This window comes from Caretta caretta, chromosome 11, assembly GCF_965140235.1.
Source record: "Caretta caretta isolate rCarCar2 chromosome 11, rCarCar1.hap1, whole genome shotgun sequence".
Lineage (NCBI taxonomy): Eukaryota > Metazoa > Chordata > Testudines > Cheloniidae > Caretta > Caretta caretta.
The window spans coordinates 22958604-22976832 of record NC_134216.1 but is presented as its reverse complement, the minus strand read 5'-3'; the positions used below and the strand labels follow the sequence as shown (position 1 = coordinate 22976832).

The 18229-nt window shown below is 38.3% G+C and overlaps 1 protein-coding gene across 7 annotated transcripts in view; it reads right to left on the bottom strand.

The window, feature by feature from the left end:
• Positions 1-6406: 6406 nt before the first annotated feature.
• Positions 6407-18229, bottom strand: part of KYNU (kynureninase) — a 181539-nt gene continuing 169716 nt past the window's right edge. For 4 of the 7 annotated variants that reach the window (XM_075117814.1, XM_048869829.2, XM_048869828.2 and 1 more), the window contains 4 exons: positions 15625-15677; positions 13888-13973; positions 10238-10468; positions 6407-6745 (listed from right to left, as the gene is read on the bottom strand). In XM_075117814.1, coding sequence (XP_074973915.1) covers positions 6602-6745; positions 10238-10468; positions 13888-13973; positions 15625-15677 — 514 coding nt within the window. In that variant the 3' untranslated portion in view covers positions 6407-6601. Of the gene's footprint in view, positions 6746-10237; positions 10469-13887; positions 13974-15624; positions 15678-18229 lie in introns of those variants that run through there. The other 3 variants (XR_012664351.1, XR_012664350.1, XM_075117815.1) reach the window with 2 other exon arrangements.

Here is an 18229-nt window from a genome sequence, read left to right as displayed (position 1 = left end):
TTCTCTCAAGAGACCTGTATCCTGCTTTCTGGGCAGGAAGTATCATTATCGGAAAGTCTAGCAGCATCTACAGAGAAGTGCTGACATTTCCAAGTCCCCTAGTTGTAAGGATCTGAACTGCTCCAGTAGGCTAAAAATAGACTAGCATTAGTGTTGGCATCTGTGACCCCATTTTAGGGCATCTGATTTAGTATGTGCAAGATAAAGTAAAATACTACACATTGGGGGCATCCTAACAGGGTGCATTCTCAAATTTTTAGTTGAATGACATTTCCAGTCTTATCTTTCTACTTCCTATCTCAGAAACTGTTTATTTTCAGCAATACTTCGCATTCTACAGTGGATTCCATTAAAAATAACTAAACAAGCAAACATTTACAGACCCACAATATTTGACCGTACCACAGTATTCTCTTTACTTAGAAAGTAAATATATCACAGAAATTTTACCTGTCAAGGCTGGGGCTGGTCACATTATTTTTTGAAATAATGTCTGATTTTAGGACCTTTCATGCACATATCCCAGCATATTTTGCAATCATTAATTGCCAGTAAGCCTCATGATACACATGTATTGCTGTAATTTGAACCTGAGAGTCCCATCCCATCCTCCTGCTGGAACCACTAGACAACACTCTCTCCACTGTAATGGATGTTCTCAGTTCTGTGAGACAGTTTTGTTGGTGCTCCATGTAATTTTGAATCCCATACAAGATGTTGCAAATGGTACATGTCAGGGCTTCCTAGACTAGGCCAGGATGAAGGCCCACCAGAGAGTCATTACTGTCAAATTTTGGTGGAATCACCAGCTTGTTGTGTGTGTGAGAGAGAGATCTTTTTATTTAAGATGTGTTTTAACTAGGAAATTACTGGGACAGTTTCCACATATATCTTTGTATTTATACCTGGTGATGATAAGAATGCGGTTGCCTTTTATTTCTGAAAAAGGGTTGTCAGCATTCCTTGTCCCCAGACATACTTTGGAATCCTGTATAAAACTTATCTGCATCTTCGAGTCACTTTGAGTAATGATTTGCTATGCCTCTTCTGCGTTGATGCTGCCTCATAGCAGAAGGAAGTTCGCTGGATATACGATTTGGTCATATTTTAACCTTATGACAAAGTACTTAAAATCTTTCTGTAAAATGCAAGTAACAAGTAAATAATACTCTGATTAACTTCCCTCAGTGAGCGGCCATATGCACTGTACCCTGCAATCAAGTTATAATGTAACAACTTTTTGGATACATATTTGAATGCAGGATTTGTTCCTTATTTTCTAAAGCAGTTTCATATTGTTTGATTAATTTCTGAACATGGAGATAAAGGGAACTTTGAAATTCATACCTTGGAGTATTAACATGTACTCAGGACTAGATGTAAATGTCAGAGAGAAAAAAAAGATCTAATGAACTCTTTATTGGCGAAATACAGTATTGTAGCTGCATAGAATTCTAAATGGTTTGTAGCTAGCATGTGACTTCAAATCAAAATAACCACAGAGAAGCTTACTTAATACATGGACTTTCACTCAACATTTATAACGTCTTCTTCTGGGCACTGTAGAAGACATTTGGTGCGCTAGAAGTTGTACCAGCTGGTCACTTCACTGATTTAGTAGATTTTAGTAAGGTTAGCAAATTGTCCAGGAAAGAAGCTGTGTAGCCATACGAGTACTTTTCTTGCTGGAAAATTACACCACCATAAGTTTTCATTTTCCCTGATGTCTTCCCTGCCATAATAATGGCTTCAGGATTTAAATCCTTTGCGGTTATTGTGACTTCAAAGCCTTAAAACTGCAATTGAATGAAGCAGTTCATCTGTCATTATTCAAATATGAAGCAATTATGATGAAATAAAGATAGAATTCCACTGAGAAATACCCCCAATCAATTTTCACTTATATTTAACTAGAAACATAAAATGATACTTAGACAAATAAGTTAGGTAATAAAAACTAGGAACATAAAAATATGAATTGCTGACCTATAACTTATTCATTTCTAAATGTTAGAAGCCCAGTAAATATATTTCACAAATATTGACAAAAGTCTAGGCTCAGCATAGAAAATAATTCTTCGGCTGGTTGGAAAAAGTGACCAACAGCCTTCTGTGGGTACTAAGGCCAGATGACACAAAGGGATTTAGGCATTGCAGTGCTCAGTACTGACATTTAGGCACCTGGGAAATCACCTAGGCTCCCTGTACAATGTATGGGGAGAGTTAAGCACCTTGGAATGTAATACGCAAAAGCCAGCACACTAGGCGGGGAGCCACCATAGGAGACACTGATGATAAAGGTGTGTCCTAAGCCTTTCCCCTCTTTGGGAGCTTGGCACTTACTTCTACTTGTAACCCACAACTGGGTGCCCCTCTCCCAGAATCAGGCAGGTCAGGGGCCTAAGTAATTTCTTGCAACTAATGCCACATAACCTGGTAAGGGAGGAGGGGAAGAGAAGTATCTTATAACCTTTTAGGGTACTATAAGGTTGTTAGGTGTCAGTTGTTAGGGTACTCACCTGGAATGTGGAAGATCCCAGGTCAAGTCCCCACTTTGCCTGATGAGAAAAAGGGATTTGAATGGGGAGCTGCTATCCCTCAGGTGAGTGCCATAGCTACTGGGGCAGTAGAATCGTTCTCACTCTTCATTTGGCCCAATTAATATTTAATTAAAATGGAACTCCAATAGGAGAGATTGAGCACACCTCACATCAGAATATCCCATGGACCAATGGTTGGTATTTGGTACAGGCACTGATTTGTACCTCCGATTTTCCCAGGTCAGCTGGGGACAGCTATGAAGCCAGGTTCCAGGGGGACCTGAAGCTGCTGTAGAAGAACAGGGCCTCCAGTGACTCCTTCAGTGTGCATGTACATCTTGAGAGATGAACAATTTCAGGGGACTGAATTCCCTGTTTGTTCAGGAAGGAAAACTCTGCCCTCTGCCACCCCCTATCCTTCCAATTATAGTATCTGGGCAAAATTCTGCAAGTAGAAGCTGTGCAGTTTCTACTTCCCGGGGATTTTTCAGCAGTCGTGCAGGATCTGAGCCCAAGTAATTAAGGAAATCTACATAACACTAAATTGTCCTGTTCAGAGAAGGATGACACACAACTCACAGGCTCCCCTTCTCTTTGGTATGAGATTCCCATTTATTGTCACAAATCTCTGTAAGTCCCCTGGCATTTTTTTCAACACGACTAGAGTATTTTTTCCCTCCTGCATCTTTAGATCCTTACATCTTGTAGTTTAATTTGAAAATGTAATTTCTTCCAACCATCCTAAAATTAAATCTCATCACAATTAAAATCCAGTGGTACTGAATACTGAATTTAAAATCAGAGACATAATTAGCTAGAAGCATTTTGGGGTGTATACAACTAATTACTTTAGCACATAATTATTTCTGATTTTACTTTGACAATCATAACTAAAAGCATTTGAAAATGTAGTTTATAATATTCATTTCTTATACAACAGTTTTTTCCACTAGATTTTTCACTGAATAATATGTAAAATACTGACACCTAATGTTAACTTTCAGTATTATTCATTTCATAAAACTTTTGTATTGAGTTTGTGGAAAATATTTAAAATTAATTGCTGAACTGTAAGTTTACTTTGATAAAATCTTGATAGCCTCTAACATTTTAAACATAAGATGTTTCGATACATTATGGATAAGCAGACACTAAATATATGTAAGAGAATGGGGGTTGTATTTATCTTCAGGGTTCACTAGTGGAAGGAAGAGTATAAGTCAGAAAAGCTGAAACATCAAGTGAATTTTGCTGTACCAAACTTCACCCAAATAGAATATACATCTACGTACACAGAATTAGCTAGTTAATGTTTACCCAGAGCATTTTAAGTGCCACAGAAGGGCAAAGTATATAACATTCATTAACAAATTGTTTTCAGGTCACCAGCTGAGCTCCACAGGGAACAGGAAGAAATTTTCCTTCCTCTCCCTGCATGTAGTTTATGAGCCAACAAAATATTTAGGCACATGCTTAATTTTAAGCATATGAGGAGTCATATTTAAGTCAATGTGTTGAAAGCTATGCAAATTCTGAAGTGCTTTACTAGACTGAGAACACAAACTTGTATCTCCCATTAAACCAAAGGGACCAGTACCTGTTAGTGACTGGTCTTCTAATAGTTATTTAGGACCAGATTCCAACACTCCTACTTACCCTGAGTAGTTTACTTGTTGAGTAGTCCTGCTAAAAATCAGTTGGACTACTTGCTGAGTAAGGTTTTGTTCAGCATGAGTGATGGTGTCAGAATCTGGCCTTTTATTGGTAAGCTTACTAAACATTGTGTGGAGGACAAATTGTGATTGCTCCATAGTATTATACAGCCCTGTGGTTGCTTCACGGGTGCTAGCAGAATTTCTCTTCTGTTCTATGTCCTACATACTGTTCAGGAATTCTTTTCATTCACTACACTATATGTGAAATGGTACTTTTCTAATTTCATGACATTATATGAACTCAGTCTTCTCCTACCTACAGAATGGCATGGACTTTATAGTGAAAATACCTCTCCTTTAATCAAAAGTGAAAACAAAGCTGCAACCACTTATGCACAGATACCTGAGCTGCAATTCAGTAAAGCTTCTTTAATTAAAAAGAAACTGTTTTAATGTTATTATAACTTCTTTATCATCATGCTTCCTAGACCATTAAAAATCTTCTATTCCTTATATTGGTATTATATATACTGGTGCTCTTATTTTTGGCAGGCAGTGATGATATCAATAAATGATTTATTTTGTAATTATTTTTCTATGAACTGGCCAGAGCTACATTACATTCCCTGAAACTGGGGTAACATTAGTCACAGATACCAACCCAACTGGTGATTTAACCATCATGTTGCCCTACTCTTGGATGGTTTCAGATCATGATACCATTAAGGCAATTGCTATTCTATTCCCCCCAAATCCTTGGGGAAATTCAAGAGGCACAGGACCAGAGCTTCAGTGTTTGCTCCAGACCTAATAGATAAGGCTTTGGGGGATCCCCCTGCCATGCCCCCTTAACATAGGAACTTGTGACTCATTGGTCTTGCTCACTGATGTGTAGAGATGCATCAGAATAGGAGAGTGTGTGGAGGGCATGACTCGTGCTTTGGGAATCTCATTTTATGGAATGGCTTTTACCACCCAATGCAGTTTAGTCCTAAGGCTTCCCCCACTCCCCTTTTGACTTAAAATTCCAATAAAGAGAAGCTCTGAAGTAGCACTAGATGCTATTTTGAAGAAGTATTGAACATCATGTGAGATGTGATATCGCCTGTCCTGTTTGGCATACCCTTGAATTACAGATAATCACATACACAAAGTTCTTGTTACATGAGAAAATTTCCCCATTAAACTTAAATCAGGTTTTAAACTGATTTAATTGAACTGGGGCAAATCCCTGTGTGGAAGCTGATATTTGAGTTTAACTGTAGAGAGTGGATTATAGACAGCCATACCTAGTGGTTGGAGCACCAGTTAGCAGATAGATGCCAGGGCCAAAGTCAGAAATCAGAGCAGAGGGTAGGAGCCAGGTTACCTGGAATTAGACAAGGTGGGAATGGGGCTGGGTCCAAGACAGGAGCAAGGATCAGAACAAGCAAGCAGGACAGCTGTCACAGGTAAATACTTTGAACCACCACCAAATTGCTGTTGGTTTTAAGAATGGTCTGCTGACTTTTTCCACCAATCAGGCAGTGTAGCTAATCAGGCAGCCTACTATGCAGGCCAGCTGTGCTTGTTAGGTTGCCCAGAGACTGGTTCTGCTGCAGGTCCTGATTCCTGACTATTTTAACTTAAGCCATTTCCTAACTGACTTAAGCTAAACCATATAATAAGCCTTGTTTAAACCAAAGTAAGTGTTTAAAATCAGTTATATAAACCAGTAACTTTCTCATGTAGACAAGCCCTGTCTACATGGGTGCAAATATATTACTCTCCTTGAAAGTCCCTTCCTTCATGCTGCTAATGTGGTGTAAAGTGGCTGTAATATAATGAGAATTCACCACTTTGGTCTTTTGAGTGAAACAAAAGCTCAAAATGTTTGCTCCATTTAAGATTCCTCAAGCATCAAGTAATGACTTTACCCAAAAAAAAAGCAGATTTTCTTTTTAAAATGTGCCTATGCATTTATATAAACAGAATTGATTCCAATTAAAACTGCAAAATAGGTAGAAAACTTTTGGTACATTACTGAAGTAATAAGCCAAATATTTCCATTCTTTGTTATGCATCATATTGTTATAGTACAATGAGATTTTATTTTTTTATTTATTGAAGTCTTCACCTGTTCCTCTTCTCAAGCCTAATGGAATGAAATTATAAAATGTTTTAGAAAGCCCCATTAAAATGTACAGATCATAAGAACTTGTGGAGTCAAAGTCAAAGCAAAGAGGAAATATTAGCTTTAATAAAAAGTACAGTCTGTTGTAAATAACTATTCAACCCCCCCTCTTTTTTTTTCTTGCAAATTGCAGTGAATATAGCCTAGTCTACTAGAAGGACAGAATTGCTCAGAAGAATAAATGCATCTTAGTCAGAAATATATTAAAAGATACAGCTGAGCCATCAATAAAATCAGGACAGTGCAGCATTGTTTGCTGCTTGTTTTGCAGATGTAATTGCAGATCCCAGGATTTCAATAAATCTGTGTACATCATGGAAAGAATTGTAGAGAGGAACTGGGGCAACACGAAGAGCATTTGGTTCTCGCATGTCACACTGCAAAACAGAAAAGGAACATTTAATAAATTAATGCCACTTCAAATGTATTTGTCACAACAAAAAGCTCACCTCTTCCTTGCCTTCATGCAATAACACTAACTAAAAACCAGCCCACCCTCTCTCCCTAAAGTCTGGCTACTGCAAGTTTGAGGAAGAGAGATCCTTCTGTTTGCCAGAAGTTGGGAATGAGCAACAGGGAATGGATCACTTGATGATTACCTGTTCTGTTCATTCCCTCTGGGGCATCTGGCACTTGTCAGAAGACAGGATACTGGCCTAGATGGACCTTTGGTCTGACCCAGTAGGGCCATTCTTATATTCTTATGTAAACCTTTAAAGTTGACACAATAAAGATACGATGAATAATGGCATATTACAAGAACCTACCTGTGGGGGCAAGATTCTGGTCCATGCTGTTACCTCTTACATCACTCTGGTGAAGTAAAGCGCCTCCAGGGAATATCCCCAATACAGAAACAACATAGGCAGCCCTACACCCTCCTCCCTTCTGTGCAGCCCCTAGCATGGGGAATGTTATGGGGAGTGGCCAGAGCACTCTGAACTCTGGCTATTCTGTACTGCAGAACTGACTTATGCCATGATCTACATTGGCCCCTGGAGCAGCCCAGAATTAGGGAAGCACTCAGCTGGCAAAAAAGCCATTTTTGCCTCTCACCCATGGACTACACCTTCTGCACTAAGAAAAGGAGGACTTGTGGCACCTTAGAGACGAACAAATTTATTTGAGCATAAGCTTTCGTGAGCTATAGCTCACTTCATCGGATGCATGCCTGTCATTGAATGCATCTGATGAAGTGAGCTGTAGCTCACGAAAGCTTATGCTCAGATAAATTTGTTCGTCTCTAAGGTGCCACAAGTACTCCTTTTCTTTTTGCGAATACAGACTAACACGGCTGCTACTCTGAAACCTTCTTCACTGTGAATCCTGAGAGGCACAGCACTGAATATGGCCCAGATTCTTGATAAAAAGTATGCACAAAATACAATAGTATGTTTTATAATAAAGGTACAAATAATGCCACAAGACTTACTGTGATTCTGAACTTAAATATTTTGCTGAATAGGATAATCTCCTAAAAATGAAACATTACTATGTCCCATTGACAAAGCAAAAGTATTATGCCCTATGCCCTCTTAAAAGCAGTACTTCCTGGAATTCCTTGGCAACACCAAAACACATAAGTGTAGTCTGCCTACAAGTATTGCCCTTTGGAAACGCAAGTCACCAGCAGAAATAGATCTACTATATCATTTATATGGCATTAGACTATCATCCCGCCAACACTTCTAACCTCCTAATTCAATACCTTAAATTCAGGCTCTGATTCCTTCACTTTTTTTTACCTGTGTTCATTGGTTACCAGCATGACTGGCTTTCAGTTGCCTTGCTATCTGAACTCTAGAATCTTCCTCTAAGGAGATGAGTGTTTTTTATCTCTCCTGTTGTATGTATTGCTAACAACAAGGTTCTGTCTTTTTGCAGATCATTAAAGGAATGAGTTTTATCTGAGAGCTCCTTACTAAGCATTATATATTCTGTAGTGTTTTTGTAGTCATGCTGGTCCCAGGGAGAGAGACAAGGCAGGTGAGGTAATATCTTTTATTGAATCAACTTCCGTTGGTAGAAGAGGAAAGTTTTTGAGCTTCACAGAGCTCTTCTTCAGATCTAGAGAAAATAACCTGTTAGTTAATAAGTGTCAGTTAGAGGAAGATGATCTTGTGGTTTAAGATATGGGGTTTGTTTCAAATTTCTGACTCAGCCACAGACTTCCTGAGTGAGCTTTGGGAAGTGACTTCATCTCTCTGTCTCAGGCTTCCCATCTGTAAAATGAAAAGGAGGACTTGTGGCACCTTAGAGACTGACACATTTATCTCTAAGGTGCCAGAAGTCCTCCTTTTCTTTTTATGGATACAGACTAACACAGCTGCTACTCTGAAACCTGTCATCTGTAAAATGTTTCTGTTTCTTTCTATTTAGATTATAAACTCATTGGGGCAGGGATGGTCTTCTACTATGTGTATAGGCAGCATCTTCCACAGTGCAGCCTTGATCAGAGCTGTGTGAATTATTGATTTTTCAGATACAGTTCTGGGAAAAAAAATCGAAAACAAAACAAAACCTGTTTCAGGGCCAACCCAAACACATTTTTTAAAAAAATTCAATGAATTGAAAAAATCAGAAAAAAATGGTTTCCATTTTAGGAAACTTGAACTGTTTGATTATATATATATATAACAAAGGAAATGAAGGGCTAGATTCACAAGGAGACGTGCTTATACTCACTACTTAGGGCATTCACCTGAGAAAGAGCCAGGTTTAAATCCTAGCTCTAGGGCAGGGACGTGAACTCAGGTGTCTTATAGGCCAGAGGAGGGCCCTAACCACCACACTATTGGCTACTTTAGGGAGGGCCTACCTCAATCTTTCCTGTTGAAGCTATTCCATTTTGTATAAATAATTATAGCTGTTCATGGGCACATGACTAGAACCCATGTGTCCCCCTCTCCTCAATGAGCACCAAAGCTAGAGAGTCATTTTCCCTTCCTGGCACGAACTCCCCCTCAGTTTTGAGAATGGTGCCTACTACACCTTGTGAATCTAGCTCCCCAAAAAATCAAAACATTTTGGAAATATCAAAATTAACCATTTGGACATTTCTGTTTTTTCCTTTGACTGAAACAATTTGCCAAAATTAGCACAAATTCATGAAGTGTTTCAGTTGAGCTGAATCTGCATTTTTCAGCCAAAAAGTTAATGATACTAAAGCAATGCTGTACAGAGCACAGAGAAAAAGAATGATGGTCTGGACAGCCTACAGTCTAGCGAATGATCTATATAATGTGGGTAATAACATCCACTTATATAAATTTCTTTCGGAGCTAAAGATGAGTTATGAAAATATTTTATTATTCCATTTATTCAGTATATAAAAATCTGAAGGCTTTTCTGAATTAGCCACACCTCTTCAATCAACAGAATTAGCCTGGAAATCTCAAGATGTCCTTCTTGTTGGGATTCCTGGCACTCTCCAAATGGGTTGGAAATAGCCTTCCCTTGTAGTATGTTAAGCTGGAACATTTCATCTTGACTGGGAGAAAGCAGAGCAGTGCTGTATAAAACTGCAGACTATTTGTTTATGGTGTCTGTGGGGGGCAAGGAGGAGGGGAAATATGAAGTGAGGGGGAAGTTATCCAAACATTTCTAAACCTGAAAAAAGAGTTTGTTCAAGTTTAGGGCGAAACAATCATATTCTTGTAATCTGAATATTGATAAAGCTTCTCTTTTATTATAAATAAGAAATTTATCCTCTGTAGGCTTGAGCCAAAGCCTACTGAAATTAACTGGAGTCTTTCTCAGGTCTTATATGAAATTATACAGGAATAATAACAAAAATGATTAACTCAGTTCAGTAGAGTCATAAAACAAAGCATGGGAAAATCAGCAGCAGAGAAGACTGATTTACTCACAGCTATTCCTCTTTTTTCCAGTTCTTTAAATACAGATTTGATTGGAGCAGAAAAAAGTAGTGTGAGCTGGCATCCTCTTTCCTCAATCTGAGATGGTGTGATTATTTTTACAAAGGGTTTCTCTGGATTTGCTTTATCCTCACTGTAGTAATGCTTTATCAGGTACTCCAAGTAACCCGTTAGCAGAATGGATTTCCTTCTCAGTGCTTTCATTGTAGTCTGCCCAAAGACCTACAAGGATGTAAATAATTAGAAAGATAATCCATTGCTGCAGCTGAAAACAGAAACAATAAAACAGAAACCTTCCAAAGTAGGATGAGGCCATTTTTGTCCTCTTCAATAATTTTAATCATTTCAAGAGCCACAATATTCTGAGGCCCGGATTCTTCCATCCTTAATCATGTTAAGTAGTAGCTTTCTCTGTAAGTAGTACCACTGGAACCAAGTAATAACATGCTACCCAGTGTAAATGAGGGTAGCAGAATTGAGCCTTAGAAAATACAAGACTATGTACTTTAAGGGTCAGATGTAAAGGGTCTCCTTATCTGCTGCTGCAATTGTTCTGAGCACATTTACCTATGCACACGGGAATCTGAACACACACATCAAGTGGCTCGGAGAGCAGTATCCCGTATAAATATTGTCCATAAATACTGCCACTACAATAAAAAAATATGGGTGCTGGACCAGGACTAAGAATGAAAATAGCAGTTTCAAAAATCATAGATCAGGCCTTGGAACATCTTGATATTGGCTTAAAAACCATGAGGGGTTTTTTTGTTTGTTTTTTTTAAATAATACATTTTGAGTCCATTTTAACTTGCATTCTGGTCTTTGGAGCCTTTAGGATTCATGTTTTTAAGCTTTTCTCCACAACCACAATGTTTGAAAAGAACTGTTTCTTTCTTCTTTTCTTTCTTTTTAAAAAAAGGCATGATTCAAGGAAATGGTGTTTTAAGACAAACTCCACATTTCTGAAGACTCACGCTAAAATTGTAATAGGTGGTGACACTGCTTAACCCTGCTGCCACACTGAGGGGGACAAACTGTATCGCCAGAATCTGTGAGGGATAAAAAGGAGGCATGTAGCTCTCACTTCCCCCATTGGCATATGGGACGGCTCGGTTTAAGAGGACAATTGAAAATATGATTTTAAGACCAAATTTAAAAACAAAACAAATACAACACAACACAACATTTTGTTTGTGCATGTTGCAGGGGCAAATGACAGAATAAACTTCCAAGTAGTGATTGTCCCTGAAAACCAGGTAGTTAAATCTAAGGCCATATTCCAGACCCTACATTTTACTTTATGTAGTTGCAGCTGATTGTGCCCTCTAATGATTGCAGACTCAAAAAATCAGACCCTGAGGGAGAAATTTCAGAATAATATTTAAAATCATACTACACTATAATATGAAAATAAAGCGTATAAAGTAATTACAGGAAGAGATAGCCAAGAGATCCCACTTAATTTACAGCATGCTGTTTGGAGAGTACTCTCCTCCCTGCTGAATATACACAGGCCATTGACCCCAATACTATCATGGGCATGGAGTAACCTGGCCTAAACACAACTGAAATGTCACATCTCCTGTATGCAGCGGTGTGCAAGATGTGGCTTGTCAGGCAGAGGCCTTGCAGGGAGATATTGCTGCAGTGGAGGGAGCTACAGAATGTGAAAGGGGCAGGAGCGTTAAGTGAGCTACACTGGCATGGATGGAAAACTAGAACTGCTCCTTTGCAGGAGTTATACAGAAGGCTTTGCTGGTACCACAGAGTTTCTGGGTTTACAGGATGAGCAGGATTCTTGGTCCCTCTCTTAGGTTGCTGCTAGAAAGCCTGGTTACTCAGGTTTTGTTCGAGGAATATGTGCCCTCTGAGTGGAATTTTTCAAAAAGTTCTTTTTAATGTGGCGATGGAGATCTTCCCACCACACGCACTTTAATCCATAAAAGGGAACAACTAGTGCCATAACAATCACTTTAAGCATTATTGAGGCTTCAACACTTGCAGTTTTCATTGTTTCCATTGGAAACACTGCCTTCTGCTTAATGTGTCCCAGTGCAGGATGGCATACAATTTCACAAGCCATCTCTTGCCAGACATGGAAACTATTCTGTTTCCCATTGTCCTAGAGCAATTAGCACTTGGAAATCCTGTCTGTGCCAAAAGGGTAATGTAGGCATGAAAAGGGGAGTCGGTGGAATATGATCAGTTATTGCTCTTTGAGACTCTCTGAGGTGGGTTAAATTACATTCACCCACACAAACTGGAGCAGTGACAATCTGGGTCATAGCAGAGCTGCTTTTAGCTTATCTCTAAGGTCACTGAAAGTTTAAAAATATATTGAATGTTTAAGGACTAACAAAATAAATTGTCAAACAGAACAAGAAGTATTTCTGTGACCTTTTGCAGTCCTTCAATTTAGTATGTAATGCTGGAGAGAAAAGATAGCCTCAGCTGGCAATTTTCTGACTTTAATGGTTTGTTTTGTACATGTCTAAGATACTTTTGTTTTAGTGTGAGGGGGTTGGCTTTTTGTTCCAGAATTGGCTTCACCAGGACAACTAGTGCTAATAAAATGGTTTGGGAAACTTTTTTAAAAACTTGTACCCCGTTCATGGCAAAATCTCCCTTCCCATGGCCATCAGAGGGGGCACTCTCCTGGTTCAGGAATTAATGCAGGAGGATATGGCATGTAGTGTGTGGGCCAAGGAGATGCATATCATCCTTCCACTGCTCTGATGTACTTCCCAAGTATACTAACAGCCCCAGGCTGTAATTCCTTTCCACCCCCAAGCCCTATAGTGGTAATCCCTCTTTGAGGAAGGCTCCAAAGACCAAATACCAGCTGCTGGAGTTCTGCTGCCAGGAAGTAGAGGAGATGGATTCCCAGAGCCAGTGCAACCACCCAAGATCCATGACACTGGGTGGCCAGATCCTGTTTCTTCCATATTGATCAAACCTCACTCTCCTGATAAAATAATTAAGAAGAAACTCTGTGTTGAGTTTCCTGGAGCTTTCACTGCAGGTAAACTGCAGTGAGGCACAATCTACCCATCAGTTCCATAGGTGTGAATCTGGAGGAACTCCACTGAAAACAGCAAAGTAAGCTGAAGTCAGGAGGAGACAGTCTGGAGCTAGAGGTGAGTAACTGAGAGCAGAATTTGGCTCTGTACATTAAGGACATTGAAACATTTAAAGGGAAATGTCAAACCAGGCAAGTTTAATGAAGCCTGAAATCAAATAAAATCTTGCCTGATTCTGGGTTTTGAGTCTCACCAACAAATGCTGCCAAGATTAATTTTATTCTTTTGGCAGAGGCAGATAAAATGATTCTGTTAAAAAGCTCACATGGAAAAGGTCAGTTTTACCACAATGATTTTTACCCGTCTGGTGAGTTTCCATCAATTTTGTTTTATTTTCATCTTGAGTTCTTGTATTCAGATCAACCCAAAATGTAAAACAAGTGTGGGGTTGCCAATAGAAAGGTTTGTGAAAAGTCAACCATCTCTCTCATAACCACATGTAGTCCTGGTCTAAATTTTACATTTTTAAAAAAGACAATCTTGATGAAAAATCTAAGATTCCATTCTACAGTTTGTAGATTCTTAAAATTCATAGTCATAAGAAATATAACTACCTACCTCTAAACTAGCATGCAGTGCACAGACCAATAAAATTGGAGGATTTGATAACCGATATCCGTTGATTCCAGGACTTAGTTGCAATTCTGGAAAATGAATAACTTCTGTTAGTTATATTTTTCAATTTGTTTTATTCATTAGAACAAATCTTGACTTTTCACTCAATTAAAACTTTCACTAAAGTCAGTGGGACATTAGGATTTGGTTCATTATCAGGAAACACGTTTACTCCACTTGCAGCTACTATTTTTCACATTGGAGGTACTCAAATTTTACCCAACTGAAGGTTACATCAGCAGCTTCCCAGGAGCCAGAGGACTGCAATTAATTTGCATACAATGGAACATATTAAAATTGCCTTTAGGCCCGATTCCCCTCTCACACTGGTGTAAACTACAAGCATATCTATTGAAGTCAATGTAGTATAAAAGGAGTACAAAACCACAGTAATTGAGAGGAGACTCAGACTTTTTATCTTTAATATGAATAATTGTGGAGACTGGCTTGTGGAGACTGCACATTGCAGTGCTCCATCTTGAGCTAAACAAAGTCCACTTGGATCAAATGGAATATCATATCCAAGGGACACGTAGTGTCCATAAACCCATTTAGGCCACTACAGAACTTGTGGGGGCAACTGACTTCCAGGCCAGATTTTGGCTACCACTGCTTTAGGCTTTGAAATTTTCATGTGATCTGTCTTATACTGCATTCTTTGAAATATTGCATCATTGTTTATCTTTTCAGTACAAGCACCAGAGCTCTTTCGATGGAAAGGAGCACCTCTCACTCACTGTGAGGACTTATTAAACTCATATAATTTTTGCCTATCTTCCTCCTGTGAACTGCCCCTACAAAATGACTTCAAGACTAGCCTTTTGTGAGTAGGAACCCAAAGGAGAGGGAGTAGAGAGCGTCTGAGGTGACAGATTTAATTTTTTATGTTTTAGAAGATGAGATCAGAAGATGTCTGATGATGGCTCTCCAGCAAGACTAGCCCAGTCCCTCTCTATACTTTTGGCCAGAATCCTTGCACTATCTCAAAGAGAGGACTGAGGCCAGCAGTGTTGACCTAAAGTCAGATTGGCAAGGACTCGCATGGTAAAGCCTCATAGCAAGCTTCTAACCCTCCTGCAGGCTGAGGTCTCCTTTAAGATGGGGTTGGAGGAGAGACTGATCTCCAGATTTAGAAAGTACTCCTGTGTGTCCATGCACAAGGCTGGAACACAAACATTTCACTTCTTTTGAAACAGGTCATTGTTTTATTTTATAACTCATTAAGTTCTAGCTTGGGCTAGTAAAGCCAAAATAGATGGCTGTTTTCAGTTAGTGCCAGATTCTGCCTTTATTCACATTTCCCATTCATTCCAATGGAACTACTCCCACCATAAAGTACTACTCAATATGAAGAAGGAAAGTAGTCTCTAGCTCTTATGGGATCTAGTAGGGTGAAAAAATTACCCATAGTCCAAGTCTGAATTTTTGAAAGGCCTTTTTGGCGTGTTTGTGTGAGCAAACCATCCTGAAACAACCAACTAGATTGACATGATCAAATTCATTCTGGTTGTTACTTCATTGCCTTCAGTGAAGCTGCACAACATCAGGGATGAATTTGGCTTTAATAGGTTTAACACCAGTGAGCAAATATAAAGTCTTATAATTTCTATTCAAAATAATGGTGAACAGCAATGTATGCAAGTTCTATATCATGTGACATATTTAAAGAAGTATACATACTGTTTTCCATGAGAAATCTAGTTTTGAATTCATGACCCCACCAGCCTATTAGCCTAAAATATAACATGGGGAAAAAAATGGGAAAAAAACAACAAAATCACACATTGATATATATTTAAATCTGACATGAGTATTACTAAATAGCTTCTGATACACTAATCAAATAGTATCAGTAAGTTATGTGGTTAACTGGCATTAATAACTTATTTATGTGACTTTGCAATTTCTCTTCAAAACTGAAATATGATATTTATTATAGTTTTCAAACAATCAATCTATTGGGGCTCTATTAATGTTCATTTTGTCTAAATTCATCTTACAAACTGAAAAATAAAGCAGAGATATTTCCAGTGTTGTGTTCCTAATGGCTAAAAGGACAAACACAAATCCGCTTTGGTAAATACTGAAAACCAAAGGACATTATAAATCTGACTTAAATCCACAAAATCAAAGATATGAACAGCAAACAAAAGATAGACGAAGAGGCCTCTGAGTAAAGGTTGCAGTTGCTTCATCATTCCATTGCCATGTTGTGCTGATGTGAATCCCAACCTAGCAATAACATTTCAGATTATGAAACTGGGTTTATTACTCAATAATATGACCCTTTTTTGAATGAAATTTAGTCCCATTTAATTCACAACTAGATTTTGAGACAATATTCTGAAGACATTTCAGGGTGGTTCCCCCCCACCCCCAAATAGAAATATGGCAGAAATTTAAATAAAACATGAAAACATTATTTTGCACTGGCCTAGTATTTACTATGAGCCAGATCATAGCCCCGCTCATGTAGCCATACAAGGATATGAGGGGAGTAAGACAACCCCACCTCAACTTGTGTGTGGTCTTTGTAGACCTGGGGTCTCAGCACAAAGAGTTAAACTGGTGCTGGGTGCCCAATACACATCTCTAAGCAACTAGGTGGCTTTGTTTTCTGTAGCTCCATCTTCAGCATGCCAGCCAGCACAGTTGAGCTATCATTGTGTTTAAGGCTAGAGTGTGTATGTAATTTGCTGCTAGCAAGAGCTAGTAGCAAATTACTTTCCCCTGGAGCAAACAAGGAGGAAAGGAACTGTGCTTCTCCACTCTACTCCTGGAAAGGCCTAGCCACATGCTGCAAATTAAAAAGGCCAAACTGTAGAAGTCCAAGATAGATGGGACTAGTTTGGTCAGTCACACTGTATGTAAAGAATTGTTATACAAACTATGCACAGTGCCAAGTAAAATGCTTACTTGTTATTTCTGGATAATATGGATTTATATTTCACCCCTATGAATAGATCCATCACTCTCATCTCATTGTATTATATAAAGCAGAAATGTGAAATATTATATTGCTAAAGAATAGTCTTACTATGTAAAGTCACATGGAAATCAACAATGAAATCATCCATTCATTTCAATGAACTTTTTGTCAAAAATAATATATTACAAATAAAACTATTTATTTGCTATTGCCCAAATAACTCAGATGCAGTTGCTTTGAATAATAAAAAATGCATCAACTGTTTTATAGTATTTTACAGTATCCTTCCTCTATAATAGTTTACCATAAAACACGTTACACAATAATATTATAACAAAATTCCACTGAAGTTAATGGTGCAAGTATTCCATCCTTTCCAATTGGCTTAGCATAGCAAAAAACCAAACATGAAGTATACTACCTAGAATAACAGTGTGTAGTAAGGTTAAAAAAATACTAAAGAGCAATTTACTTGTTGGGTCATGTCATGTACTCATTCCTCAGGCAATAGATGTCAACAGGAGACCCATAGACATCAACAGGAGTACTGTCCAAGTAAAGAATGATGAAGGACTAACAGTCCTGGACTTCAGGTTTTAGTTCAGGTGAGACTCCAAAAGCTTGGTGTTGTATCTAAACTTATTGACTCTGTGCAACTGGCCTAGAACAGGACCTATCCTGTGGTTTGTCATGTCTAGAACTTGGAAACTGAAATTTCAGAAATTGATTAAAGTTTGGTGATAGAAATGCATGAAATTTAAAGGTGGCATAATTTTTTTTAAATAATTTTGCCTGTCCCTACCATTACTAAAACACTGAGAAGCTGACATTTCTTTTTGCCATTCTAGAACTCCATGGGCATCATACATGATGGGTGTTTAGATACAATTCTGGTTCTACACCATCATCAATCCAATTTTTAACCTGGATGTCATTTGTTTGATGTACGATATGTCAACAGGATTCAAAGAGGTTTTATATCTATATACACACACATACACAATCTTTATAAATTAGCAATTAACAGTTAATAATTTTCTGTGAAAAAATTGAAATCAGGGCTGCTACTGGTATGCCAAATTTCAGCCTGTTATGATGTGAAATAGCTGAGGTGTTATATAAGGGTATATAAATGCATAGTAAAAATAATAGGCAGTAAAATTGCACAGTAAGATGAGGTAGTAAAATTTCTTATTAAAGAGTAGCTATTCTGCATGCAAAGTGGATATTCTGAAAGGAATTAGTTATTTCAAACATTCTTGTTTTCAAAATACCGAGGCAGCATCTTATAATTTTTATTTTAAATCTGAGTCGTGATTTTGGCAAAATCTTGTAATACCAAAATGCATGAAATAA